Source organism: Colletotrichum lupini, chromosome 3 (genome assembly GCF_023278565.1).
Source record: "Colletotrichum lupini chromosome 3, complete sequence".
Taxonomy (NCBI): Eukaryota; Fungi; Ascomycota; class Sordariomycetes; order Glomerellales; family Glomerellaceae; genus Colletotrichum; species Colletotrichum lupini.
Window position 1 is genome coordinate 6,563,292 of NC_064676.1, and position 27,109 is coordinate 6,590,400.

General features: G+C 51.4%; 10 protein-coding genes and 1 non-coding gene across 11 annotated transcripts; 2 read left to right on the top strand and 9 right to left on the bottom strand.

Annotated features, from left to right (window-relative positions):
• Positions 1–126: 126 nt before the first annotated feature.
• On the bottom strand, positions 127–1,142 carry CLUP02_06715 (uncharacterized protein; the record flags this gene model as incomplete). The annotated part of the gene is made up of 6 exons (XM_049285712.1): positions 127–223; positions 266–369; positions 413–521; positions 574–758; positions 852–993; positions 1,111–1,142. The coding sequence occupies 6 exons, from the start codon at positions 1,140–1,142 to the stop codon at positions 127–129; spliced, it is 669 nt and encodes a 222-aa protein (XP_049142855.1).
• A 104-nt stretch (positions 1,143–1,246) lies between these two features.
• On the top strand, positions 1,247–4,061 carry CLUP02_06716 (fungal specific transcription factor domain-containing protein; the record flags this gene model as incomplete). Its single annotated transcript, XM_049285713.1, has 9 exons — positions 1,247–1,299; positions 1,398–1,520; positions 1,598–1,791; positions 1,834–2,028; positions 2,091–2,629; positions 2,711–2,984; positions 3,050–3,225; positions 3,275–3,911; positions 3,970–4,061. The coding sequence occupies 9 exons, from the start codon at positions 1,247–1,249 to the stop codon at positions 4,059–4,061; spliced, it is 2,283 nt and encodes a 760-aa protein (XP_049142856.1).
• Positions 4,062–4,366: 305 nt separating this feature from the next.
• Positions 4,367–4,925, bottom strand: CLUP02_06717 (uncharacterized protein; the record flags this gene model as incomplete). The annotated part of the gene is made up of 4 exons (XM_049285714.1): positions 4,367–4,396; positions 4,478–4,644; positions 4,718–4,773; positions 4,852–4,925. 4 exons carry the CDS (start codon positions 4,923–4,925, stop codon positions 4,367–4,369), a joined length of 327 nt encoding a protein of 108 aa, XP_049142857.1.
• A 718-nt stretch (positions 4,926–5,643) lies between these two features.
• Positions 5,644–5,727, bottom strand: CLUP02_tRNA094. The gene has a single exon. It is a non-coding gene; the product is annotated as a tRNA-Gln (tRNA).
• Positions 5,728–6,060: 333 nt separating this feature from the next.
• On the bottom strand, positions 6,061–8,744 carry CLUP02_06718 (RhaA is able to hydrolyze alpha-1; the record flags this gene model as incomplete). Its single annotated transcript, XM_049285715.1, has 4 exons — positions 6,061–7,875; positions 7,932–8,348; positions 8,419–8,593; positions 8,659–8,744. The coding sequence occupies 4 exons, from the start codon at positions 8,742–8,744 to the stop codon at positions 6,061–6,063; spliced, it is 2,493 nt and encodes an 830-aa protein (XP_049142858.1).
• Positions 8,745–9,589: 845 nt separating this feature from the next.
• CLUP02_06719 (uncharacterized protein) lies at positions 9,590–10,280 on the bottom strand (the record flags this gene model as incomplete). Its single annotated transcript, XM_049285716.1, has 2 exons — positions 9,590–9,867; positions 9,950–10,280. The coding sequence occupies 2 exons, from the start codon at positions 10,278–10,280 to the stop codon at positions 9,590–9,592; spliced, it is 609 nt and encodes a 202-aa protein (XP_049142859.1).
• Positions 10,281–11,620: 1,340 nt separating this feature from the next.
• On the bottom strand, positions 11,621–12,535 carry CLUP02_06720 (uncharacterized protein; the record flags this gene model as incomplete). Its single annotated transcript, XM_049285717.1, has 1 exon — positions 11,621–12,535. One exon carries the CDS (start codon positions 12,533–12,535, stop codon positions 11,621–11,623), a length of 915 nt encoding a protein of 304 aa, XP_049142860.1.
• A 1,153-nt stretch (positions 12,536–13,688) lies between these two features.
• On the bottom strand, positions 13,689–14,648 carry CLUP02_06721 (uncharacterized protein; the record flags this gene model as incomplete). Its single annotated transcript, XM_049285718.1, has 2 exons — positions 13,689–14,278; positions 14,348–14,648. 2 exons carry the CDS (start codon positions 14,646–14,648, stop codon positions 13,689–13,691), a joined length of 891 nt encoding a protein of 296 aa, XP_049142861.1.
• Positions 14,649–14,842: 194 nt separating this feature from the next.
• On the top strand, positions 14,843–18,952 carry CLUP02_06722 (uncharacterized protein; the record flags this gene model as incomplete). Its single annotated transcript, XM_049285719.1, has 7 exons — positions 14,843–14,927; positions 15,010–15,037; positions 15,241–15,277; positions 15,342–15,426; positions 15,485–15,516; positions 15,695–17,250; positions 17,305–18,952. The coding sequence occupies 7 exons, from the start codon at positions 14,843–14,845 to the stop codon at positions 18,950–18,952; spliced, it is 3,471 nt and encodes a 1,156-aa protein (XP_049142862.1).
• A 43-nt stretch (positions 18,953–18,995) lies between these two features.
• CLUP02_06723 (uncharacterized protein) lies at positions 18,996–19,913 on the bottom strand (the record flags this gene model as incomplete). Its single annotated transcript, XM_049285720.1, has 1 exon — positions 18,996–19,913. One exon carries the CDS (start codon positions 19,911–19,913, stop codon positions 18,996–18,998), a length of 918 nt encoding a protein of 305 aa, XP_049142863.1.
• A 988-nt stretch (positions 19,914–20,901) lies between these two features.
• On the bottom strand, positions 20,902–24,447 carry CLUP02_06724 (uncharacterized protein; the record flags this gene model as incomplete). The annotated part of the gene is made up of 8 exons (XM_049285721.1): positions 20,902–21,139; positions 21,219–22,126; positions 22,207–22,804; positions 22,872–23,271; positions 23,337–23,690; positions 23,759–23,795; positions 23,881–24,035; positions 24,090–24,447. The coding sequence occupies 8 exons, from the start codon at positions 24,445–24,447 to the stop codon at positions 20,902–20,904; spliced, it is 3,048 nt and encodes a 1,015-aa protein (XP_049142864.1).
• Between the last annotated feature and the right edge of the window lie 2,662 nt (positions 24,448–27,109).

The following is a 27,109-nucleotide window of genomic DNA, read 5'->3' on the forward strand; positions in this document are numbered from 1 at the left end:
TACTAACTTACCTTGGAGTAATCAATCGCCCGAGCAAGGGAAATCTCATTGTCACCACAATTGCTTCAAAGTCTGCTTGAATTCTAATTACAGAGATTCTGGCTACAGCGCGGAGTTCACTTTGTTTCAAACCCCGACAACCTCGTTCTCCATGTCGGCGGTTCGCCTAGCCATGGCGTGCTGGCAAGAAGCCGTCTTGGAGGTGTGATAAGACACAATGACGCTATTGGTTCACAGACAGTCGGAACGCGAGTCCGATCTCCACCTTGGCGTTTGTTGGGGAATGTCGGAGACCTCATCCGACATTACGCAACTCGGCCACCCCGTGGCAGAACCGGTGACTTTCCAAGCCTCCTTCTCAAACACAACCTAGCTGTTTGCCATTGAAGATCTTACGCAACGGTTATCTCACGATGCCAAGGTGGCATTTCGGCGAAGACTCCTGGGGTTTGATTCCTCTGCTCACTGCATGCCGACAACGCTGATAAAGGCAGGGCTCATCATTCGTTCTTTCGGCGGCCCTATCTGCAGATTCCATTGGGATGCTGATTCATACCGATGCATACACCATACAATAAGGATCTGCTTCCAGATGAGAGCGCGATGTTCATCTGTTCGTGTATTGGGATGCAAATACCAATAGGTTTGGCCTTCACCTGGTGGCTTGGACCACCTGCTTGGGCTGGGTCGATGACTTCATCAAAGCCTCTTCTCCCTTGCAAGCCCACCCCTCGAAGTGAAATGGTCTCGTGATCGTTCTACCCCGGATTTCTGGCAAATTCTCCATATCCCTTGACGTCCGACAAACACGTGCCGATCTTCCCCGCGATAGAGTGCGCAGCTCAGCAGACGCTACGTTCTCCGTCATCCATACCGACTCCGGTGCCTCCGGAGACAATGAACGGACGAACATCCGTAGACGCTGTGGGGTAGAAGAACAAGCATCCCAAAGATAACAATGGCGCAAGGACCGCAAAGACCCTCCTGTGTCGGCTATCTACGGCGAGTCATCGACCCCAACACCTGGCTGATAAGCCAACCTGCGGTCTCGCACTAGCGGACTGTATGCCCCGAATTTGCCAGTGCCAATAAAGAGGTCAAGCCGCGCACATATAAAACTTATCGGAACCCTGCTCCGACATATCAAAGGGCCCCAAAGTTACGGCGAAGACTACCCAAATTCCAGCAAACGAGAGAGGGCAAGAGACATGAAATTATCGAATTGGCCCCACGAGAACCGTCCATCATGCCGCAATTAAGCCAGGGACAATACAAAGTGACCAAAAAATGCCAAAAAGCGTGCGTTTCTTGTGCGAAAGGGCTGAGGGAGAGCCCGGGCCCGGGCGTTCCGATGTTCGGAGAGAGTGAAGGCTGACTCTAAGACTTGCAACAAAAAGTTGCGAAAGATGTCGGGTAATGAAGGTCAAGTGCTCCGGCTCTCAGCCTTGCACGCGTTGCGATCGAAAGAAGCATAGATGCATCTTTGCTGTTGAGGATAAGAGGATATCGGTGCCGGAAAGGTGAGTTGTCGGAACCCGTGCGCGTGCAGTGCAGGCAGTTGTCGGAATGAGAAACAACAACTGACTCCACTTTCCAGTTACCTCCGAGAACTTCAGAACCGGAACAGTGAGCATTCAGGCTCAGACCGCTCGACGAGGGCACTGAGCCGCGGAGACGACGTCGAGGACGTGCAGAGTCGGTATGCGGATGCGGATGCGTATGCGACGTCGCATCACACTTCTCTTTCTCAGGGTGAAGATAATGCCGGACAGTTGGAGACCCCGAGCCATGGTGAGTTGTGCTTGTCTCTTGTTGCCAGGTTTGTGCACACAGACGAGAGAAGTCTTATTGACGCGGCCAACGTCGTAGACAGCCCACAACCGATAGGCCCTCCGGCATCCGAGCCGGATACTGAGGTAGGAGATGCTCGTTCGAATCAGGAGGATCACGGCGACTTTGGCCCAGGGTTCAGGCAAAACCCGCTGGTGGACAACGATTACACCTTTGCAAAGGTCGGGGAACGATACTGTAAGCCACATGCTGTTTCTCCTAGTACTGAGTGAGTTGAGCCAATACTCACACCTCCACAGGGTACATGGGCCCAACATCATCATGGTCATTCTGCCGACGAGTTCTGGCCCTCCTGGGCAAACGCCTACCAGAAGCAGCCCCTGATCCATGGCATCTCCCTCACGAGGGCGCCTTCAGGATGCAGTGGACGCCATTAGGTGCCACTGAGACTCCCGATGTCTCCAACCTCCCGCCGCTTGACTACGCCCTCTTCCTCTTCAACACGGTCAAGTTCTACCTTGGCGCCGTCTTCTACGTAATTGACGAGCCATCCTTTCTCAAGAACCTCCATGAGTTATACGAGGACCCCGCGGGTAAGGCTAGCTCGGCGAGGCTGTGGTATGCACAATACCTCTTAGTTCTGGCGTTCGGCAAGGCATTTGTTGTGAATAGTATTTCACATACGGCACCGCCGGGGGTACAATATGCTGCGAGGGCCATGTCGTTGCTGCCAGATCTATCAGGACTGAATCCGGATGCGATTCCGGCTATCCAGGCGCTTGCTCTGGCTGCGTTGTATTTTCAGTGTTTGGATATGAGGTTGGCTGCGTATCAACATGTAAGACCCTGGATCCCTCTCTGCTCTGGCTTTCTCATTACTAGGGGTTGCGAGAGGAGTCGTGTACTAATGACATGCTAGATCGGACAAGCATTACGAATCGGCATTGTTGAGGGCATCTACAGACACATGCCTGAAGAGGTTGTCGGGATTGAGTACTCGAGACGGTGCAACATTGTCTTCTGGGTGGTATACACTCTAGACAGAGAGTTCTCGGCCTTGATGGGAGCGCCAACCTCAATTCGGGACGAAGACATCACTGTGAAACTCCCTTCACAGATGGACAACTCCCTCGATGCACTGAATATGACCCTTCATGTACGGCTATCGCGGCTCATGGCTCGTATTCTTACAAGTGAGTTCCATCAGCCGTAGGACAACGTACACCGAAGTTCTTGGTTACTGACATGATGTTACTAGCTATTTACGGTGTGGGCAAAGAGTTTGATGGCTCACTAGTCCCCAATACCCAATCTATCCTACGAGACCTGGCCAGGTTATCACGAGATCTTACCGCACTCCTCGACACTCACTTCCAAGGCTCAGTCAGCCGCGCTTCTAGAATGGCACTGCGACTCATCCTATCATATCACCACGTAAGTACCTTACCTCTACGCACTCTTCCAATGCCATCGTTAATCCCAGAAGTGCGTCGTCCTGACAACTCGACCACTGGTCATGTGCGCCCTCCACATGCACATCGAACACTCCGACAGCCACGCGCGACACCCACAAACAGTCTCCCTAACACCACCAGTCGCATCCCTCCTCCAATCCTGCGTCGACTCGGCGCAAACCGTCCTCCGAACCCTCCGCGTGCTCGGCGACGAAGACCTCCTCGAAGCCTTTCTGCCCTTCCAGCTTGAAGACGCATTCTCCTCCGCCTTCCTCCTCTACCTCATCCGGGTCATCAGCCCTTCTCTCCTGCACGACGATTCATGGTGTGAGAATATCAAGTGCGTGCTAGACAAGATGATTTCAAAGCGGAGTCTCGTGGCGCCGCTGAGAAAGCTGGAGCTGAGTCAGTTGGAGCACATCATGTCTGCGCTGACGCCTGTGGGCGAGGAGCCGCCGACGCCGCCGCCGACGAGTGCGGCGCATCACCATTCTCAACATCATCATGGGCACGGGCACGAGCATGGGTCATTCTTGGACCAGATGGAGGAGGCTGGGTGGGATATCTTTGATACAAGCGGGATGGGCGGTCTTTCTCCGCAGGCGTTACTGGATTTGGCGGAGAGGTTGGATGTGGAGGACTTGATACAATCTGTTGATGGGGATGGTGACAGAAGATAATGACGTACTTACGGTAATCAAAAGTTGAATGACAAATGGGGTAGGACAATGGCAACAAACGGCTCTTTGGTGGTCTATTTTCATGATCTCGTCTCTGTCCCAATCATACGCTACTCGAGGATTGCTCTCGGCATAATGAACGAAAGACATCGTCCCCGTTGGGGCTACATCTCTTGGTGCTCATGCTAGGGGTAGAACTCTGGTACTCTCGCTAACCCTGTCGTCGAGTAGGCTGTGGGCGTAGTTGATTACTGACCTCGAGCCACTCCACCACCAAGCCTAATCGACCTGACCAACCGACCTAGGAAGACGCCTGCTGTGCTGGTGACAGAAACGGCGTTGGAGGCACCCATATTGGCTTTTTGTGTATTTAGGTGGCCGAATACGTTGGATCCAACATCGTGAACTACAGATTTGCTAGCATACTCAGACATTGATAGTTTACAAAGACTCGCGAATAGCCGACTTGAACTAGATTGAACATTCTATGTCAGGTTGATGCTTCACAACTATTTGCGGGTAGTTAAATTTAAGAGCAGGACGTCAACTTACCGGAATGACCTGAGCCTTCTCGAGGTCCCAGACGTCGTTCTTGGCATAGACATCGCCTCTGATGAGTTCCCAGGCTTCCTCGGCGTCCTTGACGGTGTAGATCATCACGCTGCCCTTGAAACCGGGGGTTTGGCCCTCGACGGGGTGTTCCTTCTCAAACATGGCGCCTATCATATTCATGAGCACGAGAATCGCGACGAACACCGAAGGAGGGATGGCGTGTCAAGCTTGGATACATACCACCGACAGCAATCTTTCCGTTGCTCTTGTGGCCCTGGGCATTCTCGAGATGCGTACTGAGACAAGTCAGCAATCGGCCCGGAACTACACTCAGCCTATTATAAGAGACCTGTTCTAAGGACTAGGTCACGTACGGTCTGACCTCCAAGCGCCGGGCAAGCGCATCGGGCTTGTCGGGAAGGATGCAGAGGAACTCCTTGGTAGCCATTGTGCGGTAGCGATTGAACGGCGAAGAGACGAGTCTAGTAGTAACAAAGGGTCTCCGAACTGCGGGGACTAAGCTGCTTCTCAGAATTCCGACGGACATTGACATTATTGCAATTAGGGAGGGGAAAGCTTCACACGGAGAGATCAATCACGGCGTCATGTGACCGGGAAGTGCGGAGGTGGAGCGGTTCGAGTTCGGAGTTTGAGGGGGAATGGCGGGGCACGGTCTCTGTTTGGCAGCTCCGATGCCGGAATTTGGTGCCGAAAGTAGCCGGCAGTGTGTTGGGAATACCAGGCTACGAGTCTCCGGAACTTGCCTCCATCTCAGTGTTCTTGCGATGTTTTGATAGATTACTGGTGAGTAATGTTAAGAGAGAAGGTGTTCCGATGAACTATTCGCTTTATCCCTAAATGTGTATGACCAATTGCTGGTTCATGATCAGCATTGAGTTTTCAACTGACGGATATGACTATACTCAGGTGCTGCAGCTAAATGATGTTGTGCATTTGAGTCCGTTGCCTCGGCTCACGATGGAGGCATAATTTATCAGTGATTGTCACCGATAATGACACAGAGCATACGCCTATCTTTATCTTACATTAAATGTGCTTGCTAGTCGTTACCCAAGCAGGTGCTTCATACTGAAGCTGATCTTATGCATCAGATGGTGCAAAAATGCAAAAGAGAACGGAAACACCTTGAAATGTGTTGATATGTCAGGTCGTACCCGGGTTCGAACCGGGGTTACCAGAAGTTTGAATATGATCAAAATCTGGAGTGATAACCGCTACACTATACAACCTCTAATTGGTCTCATTGACCCATCGCCTGAGTGGAGGCTGGTTGATGCGACTGCGAAGCGAGAATCCACAATAAGAACGACCAAGCGCTGACTGTGTCTCGGTTATGACCAAACGACGCAGACGCGTCTGACCAGAAACCACATTGTGACTGATCGTCCAAACCTCGACGACTATCTACGACGTCACGACTTTAGGCTAGTCACTAAACCAGATGCACGACTACATGTATATACTTCAAGACAAGCGGGTAACAGAAGCCCTTAGCACTTAATCTCTATTTGTCTCTTTGACCCATCACCCTTCTGCGCTAAGTAATAGTAGGCTGAGCTAGTTTAAACAATACCATTATCCAGCGACGCGTCGACAGTAAACTGATACTCAGACCTCCCATGCAACACAATGCTCTCATTCCCGTAAACAAACTGTCCCTGCGTGCCGACTGGTGCCCGAATAGTAACACCAATATCACCATCGCGCACCCTCCACTCAACACTCAACTCACCTTCAAACGCAGTGACAACCTTGGCGCTCGCCCTCTTCAGCCCCATCTCGACACCACTCGCAGGCGAAACCACCCAGTTCCTGTACCCAAACCCGTCAACACCCGCAGCAGCCCGCAGCCCCGCAGCCCACTCCGTTAGCACATACGTCGCGGCGCCGCCCCACGGATGACTCAGGCTCGTGAACAGTCCCAGGCCGGGCTGTTGCGTCGCAGCGTTGACGTACTCCCAGCTCGCGCCGACCGCGCTCTTGTTCTGCGCTGCGGTCGTGTCGCCGGGTAGCATGGCGCCCCAGAGACTCTCCATCAACTCTTTCGCTGCCTGCGTCTCGTTGCCGACGAACAGCGCTTCCAGCAAGAATCCATTGGTGTTGGGTGAAATGTTGACGCTTGAGTCGTTGGAACTCACTGCCGAGGTATCCTTGTATCCCGGGCCCAGCTTCAGGCGTGATACAGCGTCAAGAGACCGCGATGCGCGTCTTGCATTCGCCACGCCTGAAGTGATGCAGAACGCCGTTGCAGCCACAGAAATGCCGTCCAGATCAGCCGGCGAAAGACCGTACGCGCCCGCCTCCTCGTTCCAGAGACGCTCGTTGATCGCAGTCGCAAGCGATGTCGCCGCGTCCCGGTATCGCGTAGCAGATGCCGTATCATTGAGAGCATCAGCCACTTCAGCAGCACCGTTGAGAGTCTGAACGGCCTCGCATCCGATCGCGGATCCCCCGTCAGCGGGCCCCGTAAACGCGAACCCTCCATCGAAAGTCAACAGCCCTGTCGTGGAGTTGATCTGTGGCAGAAGCCAGTCGAGCACCCCCTGCCATCGCGGCCACGTGGATCTTGCCCACTCGAGGTCGTTCGTCAGACGCACGTGGTCGTTGAAGGCCATGAGGCCTAGGAGCTGGTAATCCTGCAGCCCGAAGCTCCCCGCCGGCGCTAACGCATCGGCGACGGAGGAGAGGTTGTAGCCCAGATTAGGTGAGATGTTCATCTGCCCGTTTGCGATTTGGGAATCAAGTAGCAGCTGCAGGGTCCCCCTAGCCTGCTCCGTCTTTGACGTGCTGACGGCGATGATGCGTGCCGTGTGGTAAAAGTCGCCGAGCCAGATGAGGCGGTCGCGCTTCGGACCGTCAAGGCAGGCGGCTTCACTGTTAGCTTGAGTCCCGTATTCGGCGAGGATGTCTTCCGCGTTGCCGGTGAGGGTGTTTGAGTAGAGCGTGGAGCCGTTAGCGGTGTCGTAGACGTGCACGTTCTTGAAGTAAGCTGCCTGGTCTTGGTACGCCCCGAAGCCGAAGGAGCCGCTGAAGTCAGGCGACCCGGTGTAGGAGACTGTGCCGGAGCTGAGAGCCCACGGGTAGTCGGAGCGCGAGATGTTGAGGATCTGGGTATCGTTGATAGAGACTGCTAGGTGGCCGGTGGGAGCCATGGAGGCTTTGATGCGGTACCACTCGTTCTCCTTCACTGTGAACGGGACCTCGAAGACGTCGAGCAAGTAGCTTGTTAGTGTTGTCTGATTCACAAAGTCAGGACCGTATGCCAGTGAAATAGTGTTGGGCGGTGTCAGAGTCTTGTTGACGTTCGCGAAGGTGCTCGACTCGGGAAGCTCGCCGGTGAGGAGCATGGTGTATCCATTGCCGGCGATGACTCCTCCCTGTGTATCTCATCAGCATTGGCTTTCCCCCGGACCTTACGTGAGTCCGAACGTACCGTTACCCACCAGCTGCCTCCCCTCGCGATCTTGGTATCAAACTCAAGAGTGTAGTTGCTCCACGTTGTGCCCTTGTATGTCACCGAGGGTCTGGTGCTACGCGCAAACACCCCGTTCTCTTCAGTGACCTCCCAGATTGTCGTTTGCGTACCCTTGTCAAAGCAGGCCGCCGTGGCTGCCCGAGCACCGAGCTTCCAGACCTCGTTCAGAATTTCATCGTCACTCTCAAACTGCCCCGGAAGTTTCTCTGGCTCGATAGTATCGATCGTCGCCTCGAAGCCCACGCTCGAGAAAGTGACAGTGCCATTCGTCAAAAGTCTGATGGATTGCCATTTCTGCCCTCCTTGAATGAGCGGGGATTGGACTCGGCCGACAGACGTGATGTTGAACGTCTCGACGCGGAAGCTGTTGCTGAGCTGATTGGAGAAGGTGTACTACGTCGCCGAACGGATGGTCGAGCCCGTCAAAGTGCTCAGTGTACTTCACCTCGATCTGGGCCGGGGCGCTGAGGGCGGAGACTTCAAAGATCGGATAACCCGCTCTCTCGGCTCCGTAATCCAAGGTGGCCAGCGGGATTTCCGGGCTTAGGGTGAACGGGGCGAAAGGGGAGGTTTGGAGCTGTGCTGCCGTGCCGGTAGCGATGCCTTTGGCCGTGAAGCTTCTGATTGAAATCTTGAAATTAGGGGTGGGCTCCTTGCGTGGGAGAAGGTAGCTTTTGTGTCTTACCTCGTGGTCGAGTTGAGGCTTGACGCATTGGCGACAACACCAACGACACCGGCTGCGAGCGCCAGCAACAAACGTGAGACTGCCATTCCTGCTTCTGGAACCCAGTGCTATGGGCAGGAAAGATCTAAACGACAGTTTGAAGAGGCAAAGCAGCAAAGTTTCCTCTCACAACGAAAGAGTCATCGGAGACGAACATCCCGGCCCTGATTTCCTCGGCTTGTGGCCGCCATCTTGTAGTCTGGAATATTCGCACGATCCACACCGAGCAGATTACGTCGCGTCACCCTCGCAACTGGAAGCATGACTGCTCGGGCCATCGGTAGCCGAGCAGAGCAGTCCTTGTCTTCATCTCGTGTGCTTATTAGTGTCATTTCGATCACCATTTAATGTTAACATCCCTCGCGATATCCACAGAGGAAACTTGTGGTTAGGGTTGCTCGCCAACAAACACCCCGATCAGGCGCGCTAGATGCAAGTTCCCCGGACCCAGGTGTTTGTTTGTGGGGAAATGCGCGGGGAAGGCTGTTCGGGGCAGCATGCCGGCTGTGTGAAGCACTTTTATCGGCACTTCATCGCGGTGAAACGTTGTCAATTGATTCCCGGACCGAACCGAGCCGATGAAAGAGGTCCGGAACATCATATGAATGTTATGAATGCAGCACGAGACGACGAGCCAAGGATCGGACTGACTTGCAGGAACGAGAACATAATAGAAAGTCCTTTCTCTGCCGTTGCCCGCGTTTCCAGGGTCTATCGAAGCTGTAACATGTTCTTGCTGCAATGATGGCGATCATGGGAAATAGGTCCTTGGGATTCCGAAATGTAAGACTCAGTTCAACTAGGTACCTTAGGTATCAATCGCAATGAATATAAAGAAACGCATTAATCATCAAGGTCACAAGAAAAGTGCTTCACTCTCCACGCCTCTCCGTTAACCCTTATTGTCATTCTTCTTCTCGTCCAGACAGATGCACAGGGCACACATGAGCGCCATATCGACCCCCGGTGCCACCGTGAGCGCGTACGTCTGCTTGCCACCGAAGAAGTCGCGCGCCCGGAGCATGTTTCTGTCAATTCGCCCCAGCACCTGGCCGGTATTCGTGTCAACAATATCGGCCTGTGTCGACAGCCAATTGCCCTTCATCTCGAGCGATTCCGTCTTGCCTGTCTGTGGTGAAACGAACGTCGCGGTAGCTTTTGAGCCGATGACTGGTGCAACCCACATGGTTAGCTGGGTACTCTTGTCCGCTATGACTAGCACCAGGGAGGTAGGTAGGGGTAGCAAACTCACGAGCAAAGCTATTCTTCACCTCCATAATCTTGTTGCCCTTGGGATCCTGCGCCGCAAATGTCGTGTGGAGGTGCAAGTGCTCCTTGACGATATCAAATAGGTGATTCCCCGACATATCATAGACAGCCTTGCGGCCCGAGATTGACAGCGCCTTGCCCTGCACACGGAGGATCGGTTGGCCATTGGCGAGCTTGATGTCGAAGCTGTCGCCGGTGATGGAAAGGATCTTTTCCTTGAGCACGAGGGTCTCGCTCTGGCGCGCCGTCAATTGCGGGAAGATGCCGACCGAGTTTCCGGCTTGGGGCAGGCTATGAACTGCTGGGGCAGCCATCGTGCTTATTTCGTGTGTTTTCTCGTGGGGGTTTTACTGGGTTTTCTTATCCCGTTTTCTGTCGTAAATTGTGAGATCGCAATGGGAGTTGATAGAAAAAATAATCTTCACAACGCTTCATGCAGCGGAGACGAGGGATGACGACTGGTTTTAAGTAAGACGCATGTGAAAGCTCATGCGAATCAAAGCTCCTACCGTCAGCTTGAACCTCGACACTTTGGAGATCTGCTGGCTGCCTGCGGCTGAGTAGACCATTGGGGGCAGTGCTTATTGCTTAGCGCCACCATTCGGTTTCGCAGGCTCACAGAGCGATGAGACACAACACAAGTACCTGATAGAAGGGATGATGAGGTGAGGGGCACAAGGAGCTGGTTCGTTGAGAGCTTGATGTCAGACTGTCAGATGAGGCTCGCGATGACGTCAAAGGATGAAGCTGTCTGTCCACTGGCAATGCGGAGGGAAGCTCAAGCAATGCAGAGATCAGACCCTTTTTCTTCCCGTTTGACGTCTCAAAAGAATGGGCGAGTCTCACGCTAATTAGCTGTGATGAAGCGCTAAGTACTTCGCGGTAGAAGAGGGGCTGCGTACGCCACATTATTCCCAGCTCGCAAGTTGCCTTTGGTTTGACGGTTTCATTGCAGCTCTTGGGAAGTCATGACTACTTACCAAACTACTTACCTTGGGAAATGTACGTTGGTCAAGTTACAAGTAGCTTGGGCATATGAAGACACTATCCCATCCGAGGCCGAAACCGAGAAACAATTCTCCCCAAAGTTTGGCACAGCCACAAACATGCGGCGCATGGTTGCTCCAGCCACTCATCTACGTATTACAAGTAGCTCTACAGCGCCTCGGTGCGCCACAGTTGAGCATCGCGTGGCTGAAATGCTTAAGGCACACTCGGCCTGGACGCAAGAGTGTCAAGAAAGTGGCGTCAAGATCTCGATGATGGGAAACGAGGTTATTGATGGTTAATGGTAGCATTAAACACATATTGGAGTTGAACGTGATGTTTTTCACGATTTGTACAATAACTGGTCATATCAAGCAAGGCCACATTAAAATCCCACAAATATAATCTTAACGGGAATGGAAAGAGAGGACCATTAGATTGATATATCATTTTCTGGAAAAACGTTTGGAAGCGAATGCAAGATTATCATGGCTGTGTCGATCTGTAGTTAATTGTGACCCTTCTTAGATTACATCAACATTACCCTTCGCTTCAAAGTAATTGATGAGATAGAAACGTGACATGAGTTGCTTTCCATCTCTCAAGCAATCCATCGCCCGGCCAGCATTCCAAAGGAACCTGTACTCAGAAGTCCAGAGGAACGGGATCAATGGCCCTCAAGCTCCTTCTCAGTCCAATCCCACAACTCCTTGGCCGCTTTATCGTCGTATAAGTTCGCCTCCTTATACTCCTTGAACTTCGGATTGTAAAAGCCGCCGCTCTTGACACTGGCACTCGCAGCCGTGCTGGCCCAAAGCTGAGCTCGCGCACCCGCGTGGACGTCGGTCAGGAAGATCGACCCAAGTACACTAATCACTCCGCCGACCCAGGGCCTTCTCTTTCTGAAGTCGTCAAAGATACCGGTGTTGACGACTCCAGGGTGGACTGCAACGAACTTGATGGAGGGGTAAAGTTGGCTCAGCGTGCGGGTGCGGTAGTAGTCTGCGAGCTTGGACTGCCCATAGCGAGCCAGACTGGAGATGTCGTCGAGTGGGGTCTTGCATTTTGAGAGGAGAATCCCCTCCGAGGGCGCTTGTTTGAACAGCTCTGAGCTCAAGTTGACGACGCGGACGTCGGATCCTGACTGTTCGGCAGTTTTTTTGAGGATCGGAAGCAGCAATTTAGTGAACAGAGCCGGACCCATGTAATTTGATCCAAACTGAACTTCGTATCCATCTGTTGTCAGGCCTGGTGGTGTAGCCATCAGACCAGCGTTGTTCATCAAGATGTCGAGACGCTCGGCTGAGGTGAGGAAGGCGTCGGTGGACTTCTTGATCGAGGCGAAGGAACCTAAATCTAGCTCGAGGTACTTGATCTTGTTCTTGGCTGCCGGCACGGCTTGCTCCACCTCCTTGATGGCGGCATTACCACGGGCTTCTGTCCTAGCTGTGAGGTAGATTGCTGCGGGGTTATGCTTCGCCAGCTGAATAACGCTTTCTTTGCCGAGACCGCTGCTTCCACCTGTAACGATGATGACCTTGCCGGCCAGGTCCGGTATGTCCTTCTCCGGGGAAAACGTCATGGTAGCGTCGTGGCGTGAGCTAAAGTTACCAATGGGGGCGAGTTTATGGAGTAGTGAATGGAAAGAATGGGCGCGTTGTTATATGGCACTGTCTAACTTGGGTATGTTGATTCGATGATGCTTCGAATGGGTATAACGAGGTAAAGGGGTGTCTGAGAAGCCAACGTGATGCTACAAATCTCTAGGTAACAGCGACGGTTAGCAGAGCTAATGGGTCATAATATACTAATTGGTCAACTTTCAAAGCCGCGGCAAATACCAGCTGATTGGTTCACATCCCGCCTTGTCTCGGAGACTTTGTCTTTGCTGCATCGTTCATGGCTGCGGCCTTGTGGTTTTCGAAGAGCTTGGAAAGCCGGCGCCGAGTTGAAAACTCGCTGACCAATCTGATCAGCAGTCCATAAATTAATACAATCGACCAAGATTTGTTATCTCAAAATGCATGAAAAGTATTTGCGAAATTGCGACTTATCTTGGTTTGGCATGCGCCCCGTAGCCGGCGATACACGAATGCGGAAGCGGAACTTGCATTGGTCCGATTCTATCAGCCCAACGTGACGCGTTCACTAATCATTTTCAGCTGACGCTGACTGCAGCTGAGTCGGAGGTATTAGTCGTAGGGCCCGAGTTGGTCGCGCGTATTACAGCAGGACAAAGCTCTGTTCAAGCCAATCGATATCTGCGCACCCATTGGCCAAAATAATTCAATGGTTGTCCCCTAAACCCTCAGAGCACGGTTTCTTTGAGTTGTGAATATGGCGACACATGTTCCGATACGCAATTCTATTGGGATTCTGCAAAGTCACGATAATCCCAACCTAGAAATACTCATGGGCTGACGTTCGGTATCCAACGTATGAAATCACGACAGATAAAATCATGGAGGCTTGGTATTAAGGTTATCTTATTCAAACTTAGCACGGGATGATGTTGAGAATGAGATGGTGACAAAACTTTACGGACTACTTCAAGGTGATGGGAATGGAGACGAAGCAGCGGCTTACTTTGATAAGCTACGTACCAATACTCCAATCTTCCAAAGTTTAACTAAGGTACATGAAGAAATTTCCGCAACTGAGATATCAACAACACTGAGGTAGGCAAAGTCCCAAAAGTTTTTCACAACACAGGCCGTGCAAACTGATTTACCCCCTTAGGCGTAAAGACGGGCAATCGTCTCAGGCAAGTTCAGCTCCAAGTCCACGGCTGAGACATTGCGAGAAAGCAATGCCGACCTCCTCGCGATATCCTGCGCCTCCGGATCAAATTGTTGCTGGAAGAAGTCCTTGGTATCCTCAATGACCTGCTCAAGCGACGGCGCCGAAGCCCTGTTGATCGTCTTCTTGCCGCCGCTGAGAGCTGACAGAGGGAACCAGCTGAAGCGCTGGGCGAGCTCGTCGATGTAGCCGTACATTTCATCGGAGGTGTCGAATGCCTTGTTGATCCATCCGATGTTCGCGGCGTCCTCTGCAGTGATGTCGTTGGAGCTCAGGACATACTCCATGGCGCGGCCTCTGCCGATGAGACCCGGGAGGAATTGGCTGCCGCCACCGCCGGGGAACAAGCCGCTTCCGACTTCGGGTTGGCCGAAGAGGCTCTCGCCCTTTGTGGCGAAGCGCATGTCGAGAGAAACGAGGAACTCGTTGCCGGCACCGCGGGCGCGGCCTTCCACAGCCCCGATGGTGACTTGGTGCAACTGGGAGACGTTGTAGATGAGAGTACCAAATTCTTTGCCAAATGCAGCTTCAAGATGTCAGTTATTATATCATGAAACCCAGAGCAACTTCAATCGGAGTTTTGGGATGCACTTACGATCTGCCAACTCAGGCAGGGAGAGATCTAGATGCGCCATGAAAAACCTAGGAACATCGCTGTTGAAGATAACGACCTTGGTTTCGTTATTGACCTGGAGGCGAGACACCAAATCGGTCAAATCGTTTTGGGTATCCAGGTTCCACAAGTTGATAGGAGACGAAGGATTGTGAAAGGTCACCGTCAAGACGCTGCCATTTTGAGCTGTCTTTAATCCGGTGTAGTCGGGAAGGTCTATGCAGTATGCGGGCCGTACTAAAGTAGCAGCCAAAGCCAGGCCAGAGAAGATAAAAGAATGCATTATGAGTTTTGAGAGACTGGCAGAGAGCTTGAGACAAGGACTCGAGGAACTGATCGACTGATGAGAGACTTGGGATGAACTAGTCTTTCTTAGCAGCCTGTTGCTTTAAATACAAGCTGGAGTTCCTCGTAGCAAGGATACCCGTTGTTACTTGCTTATAAACCACTTGTCATTTAGAGCGTCGTGCGAGTTATATGGAGAGATTAGTGATTATTTGCCGAACCCCTTTCTCTGAGAATCTGAAAGAAGCAATCCAAAGACCAGCTAGTCATTCACTCAGTGCGCTTACAAATAGCTCTCAAGGATATTTTCCCTTCAGCATCCAGCGTCAAGACTTGAGAATCTGCTTGGATCGAATCAGTGATACCTGAAGACATCCCAAATGCATAGTAGCCTATAACACAATTTGGAAGGATTTTCTCTAGTATCTCGTGTTATTTGGAAGCGTTGAGATCTAAGCACTCTGTAAATAATATGGATATAGAAGGTGGTGTGGGCCACTAGACCACTCTTCCATTTACCTAAGGTAGTACATCTTCTAGCGAAATCTTGGGCTTCTATCCATTCTTCACGTTCCATACCACTCACGTAGCAGGACCATCAACTCTTCACTATCACACCCACCCCACGTTTGCTCTGCTGATGTGTGTACCGAGAGCACGCCTGCGGCTTTCCACGCCATGTACGGTTTAGGAGTTCAGCCGCAAGGGCTGCAGCATCCTTGCCGCCACGGCATTGAACAAAAGTGACAACAAGAACGCCACATACCATTCGAGAGGTCAGCCGCAAGGGGAGCGCTCCCTCACTGCCATGGCGTTCAAGACAACGCCACATAGCCCCCGCTCTTGTTTGGCTGAAAGCATGGGTTGTACGGTTATAACATTCTGATGTTGACCTCTGAAGCTGCCAATCTTAGTATTGAACGTTGGTACAAACATAGCGACGCTCTTTCGATGTACAGTTAAATCTGATCTTATCGTGTCCAACACCTACACCGACTTCCCCTGAATTGCTTCTGCCGTTGCATTTGTCTGGTCGTCAACTAGACCCACCAAAAACTGATGGAGAACATTACGGAGATTGTCGAAGCCATCCGCCAGCCTGCGGAGGTGCTCTCCCAACATCCAGATGATCTTGGTGTGAAGCAAGCACTTGCAAAAGCCATCAATGCTGCAACGAGAGCTTTGGAACAGCTCACTAGTGTTTCCACGGGATCGCCTCAAGACATCAATCTGATTATCGAGTGGAGCGAACAGGTTTTATCGGTCGTGCCAGAAAAGCATGCGTTCCGTGCGACTTTATTGGGCGACCTCTCCCACGCATATTATCAACGATTCTCCATGACGGGATCCGACGGAAACGTAAACGACCTGAACAGGGCTGTGCAACTTGCCGAAGAAGATGTTCCAGCTACGCGCCCAGAAACGGAGCAGCGGATGTTAGCTTTAGCCAACCTCAACCAAATGTTACAAAACCGGTACGACTACACGAGAAATAAGCAAGACATCAATCGGGCCATCAGCGTGGGTGAAGATGCGGCGGAGAGGATACCCAAGGACTCGCGTTACACTGCCCTGGTTTTGCGTCGGCTTGCTATCTCGCGTGGTAAGCTGTTCGAGCTCACACACAACCTAAACGACGCCGAGCGAGCTCTTAATACGGCTGAGGCCGCTGTAAAGACAGCAAAATCACAGGGGGACGTGCCTGGTGTGGCAATCGGTTCCAACACTCTAGCACGAATTCTGGGGAGGCGGTTCGAGCAAACAGCGAACATTGAAGATCTGGATCGTGCAGTTGACGTTCTCACTGCCACTGTGCCACTGATTCCAAAGAGTCAGATAGACTATGTGGTTGGTACAAGCTACCTGGCAACCTTGCTGGGTATCCGTTACGAGCAACAAGGGGATGTTGACGATCTCAGTGCAAGCATTTCATACACGAAGAGTGTGCTGCAGTTGATAAGCAATGATGATACTGAGAGACCCGTCCAGTTGTTTAACTTGGCGAACAGGCTTGTTGAGCGAGCGCAATATACCGGTGTCCTCAGCGATCTCGACGATGCCGTTGACTGCGGGCGACAAGCTCTGCGCCTGGTGCGTGCAAATCATCCAGAACGGACCAATTGGCTCAGGGGACTCAGCCAGTTCCTGGGTATACGGTTCAGCATGGGTTCAAAGCATCCACAGGACATTCAACAGGCAATCGACCTCAGTAGAGAAGCGGCTCAGGTGGTTGACGGCGATGACATGGGGATGCGCGCGGCAGTGGCGAACGTTCTTTCAAATCTGCTGAAGGAAAAGCACGATCACTATGGCGAAGCTGCCGACTTGGACGAGGCCATTAATATCATTAGAGAAGTTATTCATGGTGGTCTACCAGAATGTCTTCCTGAGAGAGTGTACCTGGAATTCGGCTTGGGGGACGCGTTGCATGCTCGATTTGACCATACTGGCGACGTCACGGATCTGCAGAATTCTAGAGAGGCCTTTCAGCGAGCATGGGAGTCTCGAGCTGCACCGCTCACGATTCGAATTGATGCTGCGGTTCGGGCTGCTGACGTTGCCAAGGAACAGCTGGAGACTCACGATTCCTCGGATCCATCGTTGCTACTCTAATACTGGACGGAAGTCTCATCGGACCTTGACCGTGCTCTCAGTCTTCTCCATGCTTTGAGCCCCCGACATATGCAGAATGTCAACAAGCAACAAATGCTGAAGCGATTCGCTGGTCTTGGCGCCAACGCTGCCGCCGCCGCTTTGAATGCAGGGAAGGAGGCCTCGTATGCTCTGCAGCAGCTGGAGCTCGGGAGAGGCGTGATATCTGGTCTTGTTCTTGATCTCCGAACTGATCTGCCATTTCTTCGAGAGGAACACTCAGAATGGGCAGATGATCTTTCCCGTCTTCGCAGCATGTTAGATTCCGGTCATTCCGCACTATCAACGACTGGCTCGTTGGAGTCGGGTTCACAAGCTCGCCGCCGAGCAGAGATGGACCTTGAAAATCTTCTAACCAAGATCCGCAGCGAGAAAGGTTTTGAGAGATTCTTGATGCCGCCTACCGTTGAGCAGCTCATGGAAGCCGCAGACCCGGATACTGCTGTTGTGGTAAATGTCTCTTCGTTCCGGTGCGATGCTTTTATCGTTGAAAAGCAACGCATCAAGCTGATGAAGCTTCCCCTTTTGAGCCTCGACGATATACAGGCGTACGCCAAGGGACTGAAGGGCCGTCCCGACTCGCTATCTTCGGTATTAGAGTGGCTATGGTCCTCGGCAGTGTATCCAGTCCTCAACGCACTTGGTTTCGACCGCCCTCTCCCTCTGGATGAAGATTCATGGCCGCACATTTGGTGGATACCGGTCGGCCCCCTCAACAGTTTACCACTGCATGCCGCTGGATACCACAACAAGCACTCTGGAGAAACAGCTCTCGATTGTGTCATGTCGTCATACAGCTCATCGCTAAAGTCTCTGCTTGCCGGCCGTCGCCAGAAGATTTCGCAGAATGATTCCGGGCCAATCAACGCGCTGTTGGTTTCAATGAAGAGCACACCATATAGATCCCCACTGCGGTACGCAGAGCTCGAAGTCGCCATGCTGGAGAAACTCTGTCCAGCTTTGAATGCGACGCCCATTCGTCCCGTCCAAGACAAAGCAAATGTTTTGGAACAGCTCGGCACATGCGATATCTTTCACTTTGCGGGTCACGGCACGTCGAACTCATCGGATCCCTCCCAGAGTGCCCTCCTACTCCGCGACTGGGAGAAGAGCCCGCTGACGGTGGAAGACCTCCGCAACGAGAAGCTGCAAGAGAAGCCACCATTTCTTGCCTATCTCTCTGCTTGTTCCACAGGGGCCAATGAGGTGCTCGGGTTGGTTGATGAAGGGATCCATCTCGGCTACGCATGCCAGCTCGCGGGCTTCCGTCACGTTGTAGGTACCCTATGGACCGTGTCTGATCCCTTTTGCGTCAACGTAGCTCGGAAGTTTTATGAGACAATTAGAAATGAGGGGAAGACAGATGCAGCGGTCCATCGAGGACTTCACTTAGCATTGAGGGAGCTACGAGATGTTCAGGTTGGCGCAACTACCCGCGGCTTTAGCAATAGTGCTATTAATGCTGTAATTCCAGATGACGAGGGAGAAGGAATGGCCATACCAGGAAGAGAGAATGTTGATAGTAATGGTGACGGTAATGATGGGGGCCGCACTGCGCAGAGTTCTGGGTCTAGAAAAGGAGACGGAGTAGATGATGAGGAACCGTCCATGAATTCGCTTTGGGTTCCATTTGTTCACTTTGGTGTCTGAACAAACCCCTTTGTCCAATGAACCGTACTCAAAACCTCATAGCCTATGGGTATAATTTCTCTCCATCATCAGAATCCTGAGGGGCAATATGGCCTCCCTCCCCAGCTCTGCTAATGCGATGCCAATCATCTCCAAATTGCTCAACCGAAACCGTGTAAGTGCCATTTTCATCATCATCGACAATGAAAGCCTCGTCACCGCCACGCCAATTCTTCTCTGACTCTTCCCGCAGAGACCCAAAGAACCCAGTCTTGATCTTGACGCCAGCAAAAAAGACAACGCGTTTTTGGTCCTTCCAAGTTGACCAGCCGCTGCTCGATGCGCCCCTAACCCACGACACCTTCGGACCGACCTTGGCAACGTCAGCAGCGCCGACATCACACCCAACCGTGGCGCTGCCCTTGGAGCTATCCCATGTGGTAATTCCAACATCAGCCGACGAGTAAGTCCAGGTCACGGCACAGAGACCATGTTTCTTCGCATCAGGATACTTGGCAAACAGCACCTTGGCATGGATCTGAAGCCACGCAAGAAACGGATCGCGAAAGTCAAACCCTTCGGACACGATCTCGTCCCCGCAGAGCAACACAGCCCCAAAGCTGCCCGCGGTGCTGTACTTGAAAACACCAGCAACCTCGACTGGAAGACCCACGGCCGCCCCGCCCACGCCCGCTTCTAGGTCCACACTTGTCTCAGTGACTTTGTCTGCCTTCAGCGGCCCGTACCGGCGCGGGTCGGGCGGGCTGCGCTGCAGGTGTCCCAGCGGGGCGAGCCCGGCGGCCTTAACGGCCTCGGCGTCGGCTAGGTCGAGGATGGGGTGCCACCGCTGGTACTCGTCATCGAGGTAGCCCAGCATACCCGGTCGCAAGCGGGAGAAGGGGGCTGGCTCATAGAGCGCGTAGCCGAAGCGGTGACGGCGCATGGCACTGCGGTAGCTTTGGGCTAGGCTTGGGTTACCCATTTTTGGTTGTAAGTGTTGGTCTGTATGGCCTTTTGTTGGATTTGGTCTTCTTTGAGGGGTTTCAACGTTCGATGTGGACTACCGAGGTGGTTTCGGCGTGGTAAGGAAAGGATTATGCCGTAGAGACCACGATGCGATGTCGATCTCAGGCTTGCTAGGCGAATGAGCAGGCAAGCAATACTTACGTTTTCAGCTGAGAGAGGCGGCCTCACATGCTTTGCTAGCTGGTGGCAAGATAGGTACCCAACCAGGTCTTTCTGTTGGGCATTGTCTCACTGTAGCATCCGAAAGCTCCACAATCTGCCAAACCCACGACATATGATTTGAGAGGAAGCGAGCAAAGCAAGCCAAGAAAAACACGGTGTAGCGGATTCCTGTATCGGATTGACACAAATATGATGATTGTCGGCTAGAGCGACAGTCTGGTGTGAGACTGCATGTGGTGCTTTACTTTCACGAGGCATGTCTGAGCGTAAAGGCGAGGCTCTTGAGAGTGGTTTAGGATGTATCCCTCATGAGTCAACGATGCAGGAATTGAGGTTCAGCGACGTCATCCTTTGAGGAATGTGAGTGTAATACTCCTATATTCTCTAACCTTGATCGTGCTACCCTCAGGCAATTAAAAGTTGTCGTCAGTTTACCAAGGCTGACGAGAAGCTGAAGTCTACAGTTTCGAAATTGCCACTATAGATAGGCCGAAAGGCATACACCCATCAAGACGTAAAGACCCCCAGTCACTGTCACAACTTCCCCATAGCCAGCGACTCTTACAATTGCAGGGTCGCTCGATTTGTTACAATTGACGACGGAAGCATGGATCGACAACTCCCCTAGTATGAATGACCACTTAAGATCTACGTATCTACGACTAGATTACGAGCCCACACACCATGAATGATACAGGTACGACTGGGATCGCGCATATATCGTTCCTTTGTCCTGGTTTCCAAGGAGGCCACAAACCGATCATGTGGCGGTGAGAATCACCTTAGTGTTGATGGTCATTCTCAGCAGCAGGGTCCATGTTGACATCATCCCAGTCAGCGAAGACGGCGTCGCCAATGCTAATAGTTCCCGTAGCAATGGACTGACCCTTTCCACTCTTCGCCTCCTCGTACGTCTTGTACGCAGACGCCTTGTGGTCTAACCCCTTTTTCAGGGAGAAGCCTGGGGCTTCAAGATTCAGGACATGCTTCTGTTTGTCTGACTCCTGTACTGTTGTCGGCCTGTGTGGTTTGAAGGAGGGTCTATTGTTAGTCATGTTCTCATAAAAGGATGCTGCGTTAAGGGGAAAGAGGCACTTACAAAGGCTGCAAGCTGGCTTCAAACACATCATCCAGCACGATGACCACACCCTGCTTGAGCTGCTCGTCAGTCAGATGCTCAGTCAGATTTGTCTTGACCAGGTCAGCGCTGATTTGCGCGTTCGGTGCCGTCTTAAGAACATGGTCCAAGTGGACCTCACTCTTGCTGCCGTAGAGGTAGAAGGGCATCTTGGCTGGGTACTCGTCATCTAGCGCAGCGAACGCCATTGACTCATCAACCACCACCCGCACATTGCTCAGCGCGAAGCCCTCCTCCAACGGCGGCGTATTACCCGCGGGGATTCCCTTGTCCAGTCTGAACTTGAGCTTGGATGCTGTATCGGGATTCAGCAGACCATCGAGTAGGTTCTCGAGCATCTCTTTCTCCATGTTGGCGATGGTGTAAAACTGGCCAGGGCTCTTGCTGCGCTCCTCTTTGTACCGCGCCTGCACGTTCGCGGGGAGGTCAGCCGTAATAATGAGCTGCTTGCGATGGTTGGCCATGTTGAACATGGCGATGTGGGTGAAGTAGAGCTTCTCTAACCCCTGCACAACGAAACCGTGGAAGTCGGGAGTCCGCTTATTGCGGATGATGACGCGATTCACGCCGCGCTCAGCAATCTTGCGGAACTCCTCGACCATACGGCTCATGAAGTCGGGGCTTGTGGGCCATGGGCTCATGGTCACGTTGATCAGGAAGCGTAAGCTACCTCGCGAGGGCTTGACGTTCCCTTCTTTGTCGGTTGTTTTGAGACCCAGGCGAAGTTTGAAGGTCTCTAGGCACTTGCCATACGCCTTCTCGCCAAACTCGGAGGATGTGAGGAAGAGCGGGCGTTCTTTGACCACGTCCTTCTCGGATGACACGGAGAGCTTAGAGAAGATCCATTGGTTGAGGTAGTTGGCTTCGCCCTAGTTGACCACAGTCCATCAGCGTCTACACGCAACATGGGAGGGTGAACCCCTGTCTGAGTGGGGGGAAGTTGACTCACCACATCCTGATTCACCTCATTGTCAATCGTGAAGTTGGTCGCAAAGGCATTGATCATGAGATCGCCTCCCAGCTCACACAGCAGATCCCAGGCCTTTTTGTCCTCAAAAAGTGTCTTGTTATCACGGCCGAGGATATTCTTTCGGATGTAGTCTTTCTGGACCTCAACACCGATGCCTGGTGTTCTCTCCGAAGGAAGACGAATGAGAGGCACAACGATAAGTGAGTCAGCGGGCCGATCCTGAGGCTTCGGCGTCATTGTGACCCAGTGGCAATAGAGCTGTTGGAGAAAACTGACGTTAGCCCATAGAAGGATACCTAGAAGCAGGGAATTGAGGGTTGAACCGACCTTTGTGCACGAGAAAATGGCCTCGCCGAGCAGTCTGCCATAGCCTTCCTGATCAAGTCCCAGCGACTGGTGGGTAAGCCAGGTAGCGACAGCTGATGCGCCAGGCTTGCTTCCCTCAACACCGTAGACGCCCATACTGCCCTTGTCGTCGTCGGAGTGGAACACAATGGGACTCGTCCAAGTCAGGAGATATCGCATCCGCCCATCTCGGTAGCAGAGTCCGCCGGCGGGATAGTTGATGTATCCCGATCTGCGATAGTGGATATCAGAAAAGGCAAGGAAACATACAAGGCACACCCAGTAGGCAGAAGACTCACTTGTGCGGATCGATCGTTATGCTATCCGCGTGCTTTAAAGCCTCCAGCTGTGTCTTGGTGTATGGATTCAGGGGCATCGCCGGCACGTACGGGATGTCGCCCGGACCGCGGCCGCCACGTTCCCACAGCAGTGAGGCAAAATAGCCACCCCATGCGGCATCACAGTGGACGGCGAATGACACACCTTCTTTCTTTTGGTACTCGTCACGGATCTTGATGATCTCAGCGAGTGGGTCGCACGCGCCGTGCTCTGTGGAGCCCATGATGGCCACGACGCCGAAGATGGGAGTGTTGTTACTGATGCACTCGTCGAGTTTGGCCCTAAGGTCTTTCGGGTTCATCCGAGCCTCGTTATCGACGTTAATGTCGACGAAGTTTTCGGATCCAATGCCCGAGATGGCTGTTTGGGAGCTTGTGAGCGACACGGATGCCTTATCTACGTTGATAAATGATAGAGTAACCCACCTCCGCCCTTGGGCCAGGAGTAATGCTTTGTCGCACAAATCATGTACTTTCCTCGGTTAATTTCCAACTTGCGCTCCAACTCATCCTTGCCCGTCGTCTGGACCAGGTACGGCCTCAGTGCGTCCTGAAGGAAGCCCGGGCTGATGGAGTACTTCTTACCCAGTAATGTGGGGATTGAGAGCACCGTGGATGGCGTTAGGTTTAAGAGCTCCTTGTTACTGAGTTCCATGAACTTCTTCGAGCCGGCGTTGCAAGTTTCGACCTCGAATGCCGGCTCGACGACGCTGAGGAAGTTGAGGGGACCTTTCTCGATGGCGAGCTTGAGGGAAATTGGGTAGAACTTGAGGTTTCGCGCTACATGGAGGGAGAGAGAGGATGATTAGATCATGTTTCTTGCGTAAAGAGATGTAGAGGACCCATACTTGCCCAAATGGCCTCAAGATTGGCTACAGATCCATCCTAGTAACATAAAGAACGTGTTAGAAATGATGAATGTCCCTTGACATGAACGTGAGTGGCGGGATCTATGAGCGGAGCTACTTACGCAGGTGATGTGGCCCCAGGGAGCGGGGTTCTCGTCCTGACGATTATATCCCAGCATCTCAGAAAGTTCCTCGCCGACCTGTCTCTCGACTCCGGTTGTGTATGGGCTTGCCTCGGTTGCGACATTGTTGGGGTTGTAAATCATGGTCGACATGTCTTAGAGCCACAAGCGTTAGGAACTGCATTTCAACTGTGTGAACGCTGACTTACACCCAATGATGCTCGCCAGCGTGGTATCCATGTTCATATGAGCATTGTACCGAGGCGACCAGAACGGGACAGAATGCTTCGCCAGCTTGCCCGACAAGTCTGCCGAGTTCTTGCTGAGCCTATGAATGCTTTGCTGGTAAATATCTAATTTCTTCATGTCCTCTGTGATGAAGATATCCTTGTCAATGTCGCCCGCGAGTTCGTTCCGGGTCTTTTTCTGTCGCAAGAGTGCCTGACTGAAGAGCTTCTCCAGGACGTCGAGGTTCTCAGCCCGCGGGCCGAGAAACCACGAGCTGACGAGAGCATGTTTGGCCTGGTTCTCGTCGATGTTGCCGGGTTGTGTTCCGTTAGCTGGCATGGTGGATGATATCTGATGAAGTTGCTTTGGAGTCAGGTACTCGCAGAAACTAGTTGAAGTTGTGTATATAGGTCAATAATTCGAGTTCCGAGCAGGTTTGACTTCGTGCTCGTAGTTGTGCTGAGCGGCTGGAGGCTGAGCGAGATATATCAAGTTCGCCTGGGCGACGACATCATAGCATCCTGTATGCATTCGGAAATAGTATCGGAACCATCGAACAGGCGCCAAGCCTGGGAAACTACCAGCAACGTTGAGATTCTGATCGGCGAAGTTGGCGTCCTTTCCCTTCACGGGTGAAACCTATGTTCAACAACAAACAAGCAAACAAACCCCGCAAGGGACAATAGCTCGTCACCCCTCGAAGTTCCCTTCCACCTTGATCACTGCATACATACGGTCCACCTCACACGGCAGATCACCCCGCATTCGATGATCTAAGAGTAGACCATCTCGACATAAGTCCCATCTGTCTTGTATGATTTGTCTCATTTAAATGACATATCTCTTGCATCTCAGCTCGGGTCTCTTGCAAGACATAGATCACTCAATGCAGACTATAAGGTGCCGTCACGTTTTGTGGCGAGCTGGTCTCCTGCAGGAGTCTTCAGGGAAACTTCTTGCCGCGGGGTTACAAAGAGAACGCACGTCGAGCGGCTAACTACGTAAGTGCTTAGATATACCTGAGGTACTCGGCTACCTGAATTACTGAAGTATCTATCCGTATTTGATATGCAAGACTCAATAGCGTGTACGCCACCAAAAACCGTCGTTTGAATAAGGCATATGTATTAGATGCCTCGCACCCTCTGATCGTCGGGTGTACAGATAGCTAGTGCTAGTGGCAGCGGCCCGCTCACGCAGCCAAGACTTCGTGACCAGGTCCACAAGCAACAAACATCTCAACAGTCATGCCAGTCCTTATTGTTCGGTGAACCATCCCAAACTAGACGGAATTCTATCTAATGCCTTATGCCTTAGCCTAAGTTCTGTTCCTCTAAGGGTACTAATATTATCTTGACACCATTCGAGCCAGCCTAGGGGGGCATATAACCAATAGCGTTGCTGAAATAATTTGGGCTAATACTAGAAGTAGTTATCGTAACGTGTTCCGAGATCAAGGTTCTACCTCGTTAAGACTAGTCCATTGATATTATCTACTACTTAATTAAAGAAGCTAGGTTAATGTTAATAAGTGTACGACATAGAGAAGAAGCTCACAGAGGCCAACTGCTATTAGGGTCTAAAAGAGGAATTACTAAAATCTGCCCTTCCCTCGAGGTATATTACTAGCGCTCTATATATACCTAAGCTGCTCCTTTATTACTTAGTCCCCCTCTTTATACCCTCCTAAGCTATCCCTTAACTAACGAGGCTTAACTAACGAGGCTTAATAGGGTGCTCCCTCCCTTAGGCTTCGTCCTAAAGCCCGCTTATAGTTTATATATACTACGTTAATCCCTTACCTAAGAGGTCCTTAAATATATAGTACAAGGGTAGGTATAAATAACGCCCGTCGGCCCGAGTATAGACCCCTTACTCCGGATAATAGCCCTATAATTCTATACCTAGGTCGCTCCTACTTATAGGCCGTCCTTATAACTACCGGTACCTAGGTAGTCGTCGCCCCACTTTTATTCGCTAATATTAACCCCCTTCTAAGCTATTATAATTCTAAATTCCTTTTTTCTTTTTTTTATTTATAATTATCTTTTTTATATATAGTCTCTTACTTTTATTAGCGTCTACGCTACTCCCTCGTTATATAAATATTATAGCTAACGAATATTTCTTAGATCCCTATTCTCGTATACTCCCCGCGCCTAAGTAAGTCTTTTTTAAAGTCGTTCTATAATTATTATTAACTCGTTTTAATATAATTATAGCCCCTAATCGTAGCGTCGCTATTATTAGTAGCAGAACGGTCGTTAGTGCTATAAGTATACTTAGTAGCGGCCGTAGTAGCGGTCTACTTAAAAAGCTTAATATCCCCTTTACTTACCCTAACCTCGTATATATATCGCTACTTATATACTATTTATATTAACCGTTATAAACTTTTATTAAAAAAAAAAAAAAAGTAAACGCTAAAAAGATCGGGGTCGGCTAGGTACGCCCGCTCCCCTACCCCGCTTACGTTATGCACAAGGCGCTCGATTTAAAAGCCGAGTATTATAATTAGCTAGGTCGGTAATTTATAGCCCCTAGTTCGCTCCTTTATCTAATACTTTTTTAGGATTTAGCGTGCGTTATATTAAATATGCCGTATAGAACTATTTTTATAAAAATATAGTAAGCGCTTAGCGCTATTACTACTCTATTACTTCTCCCGAGTATTATATTAATAGCGTCTTAAGTCCCTAAGTCCGTAGAATCTATAGTACGAACCCTTTAGAATACTATACTCGCCTCTAATAGCGACGTTTATAATTTAGAAGTTTATCGCTCTGTTATCGCTCTATTATTATTATTACTTAGGTTGCTAATATTACTTTATAGCTTTAGTAAACCTACCGAATTATTATTAATAATACGCAAAGGGCGCTTAAGCGCGCTAGTAAAGAGGCCCGCTCGACCCCCGTTATTAATAGCGACGATAATAAAATAGCTATAAGCTCCTCCCGCGCTATATCTTCGTCCTATAATAATATTATAATCGCACTAC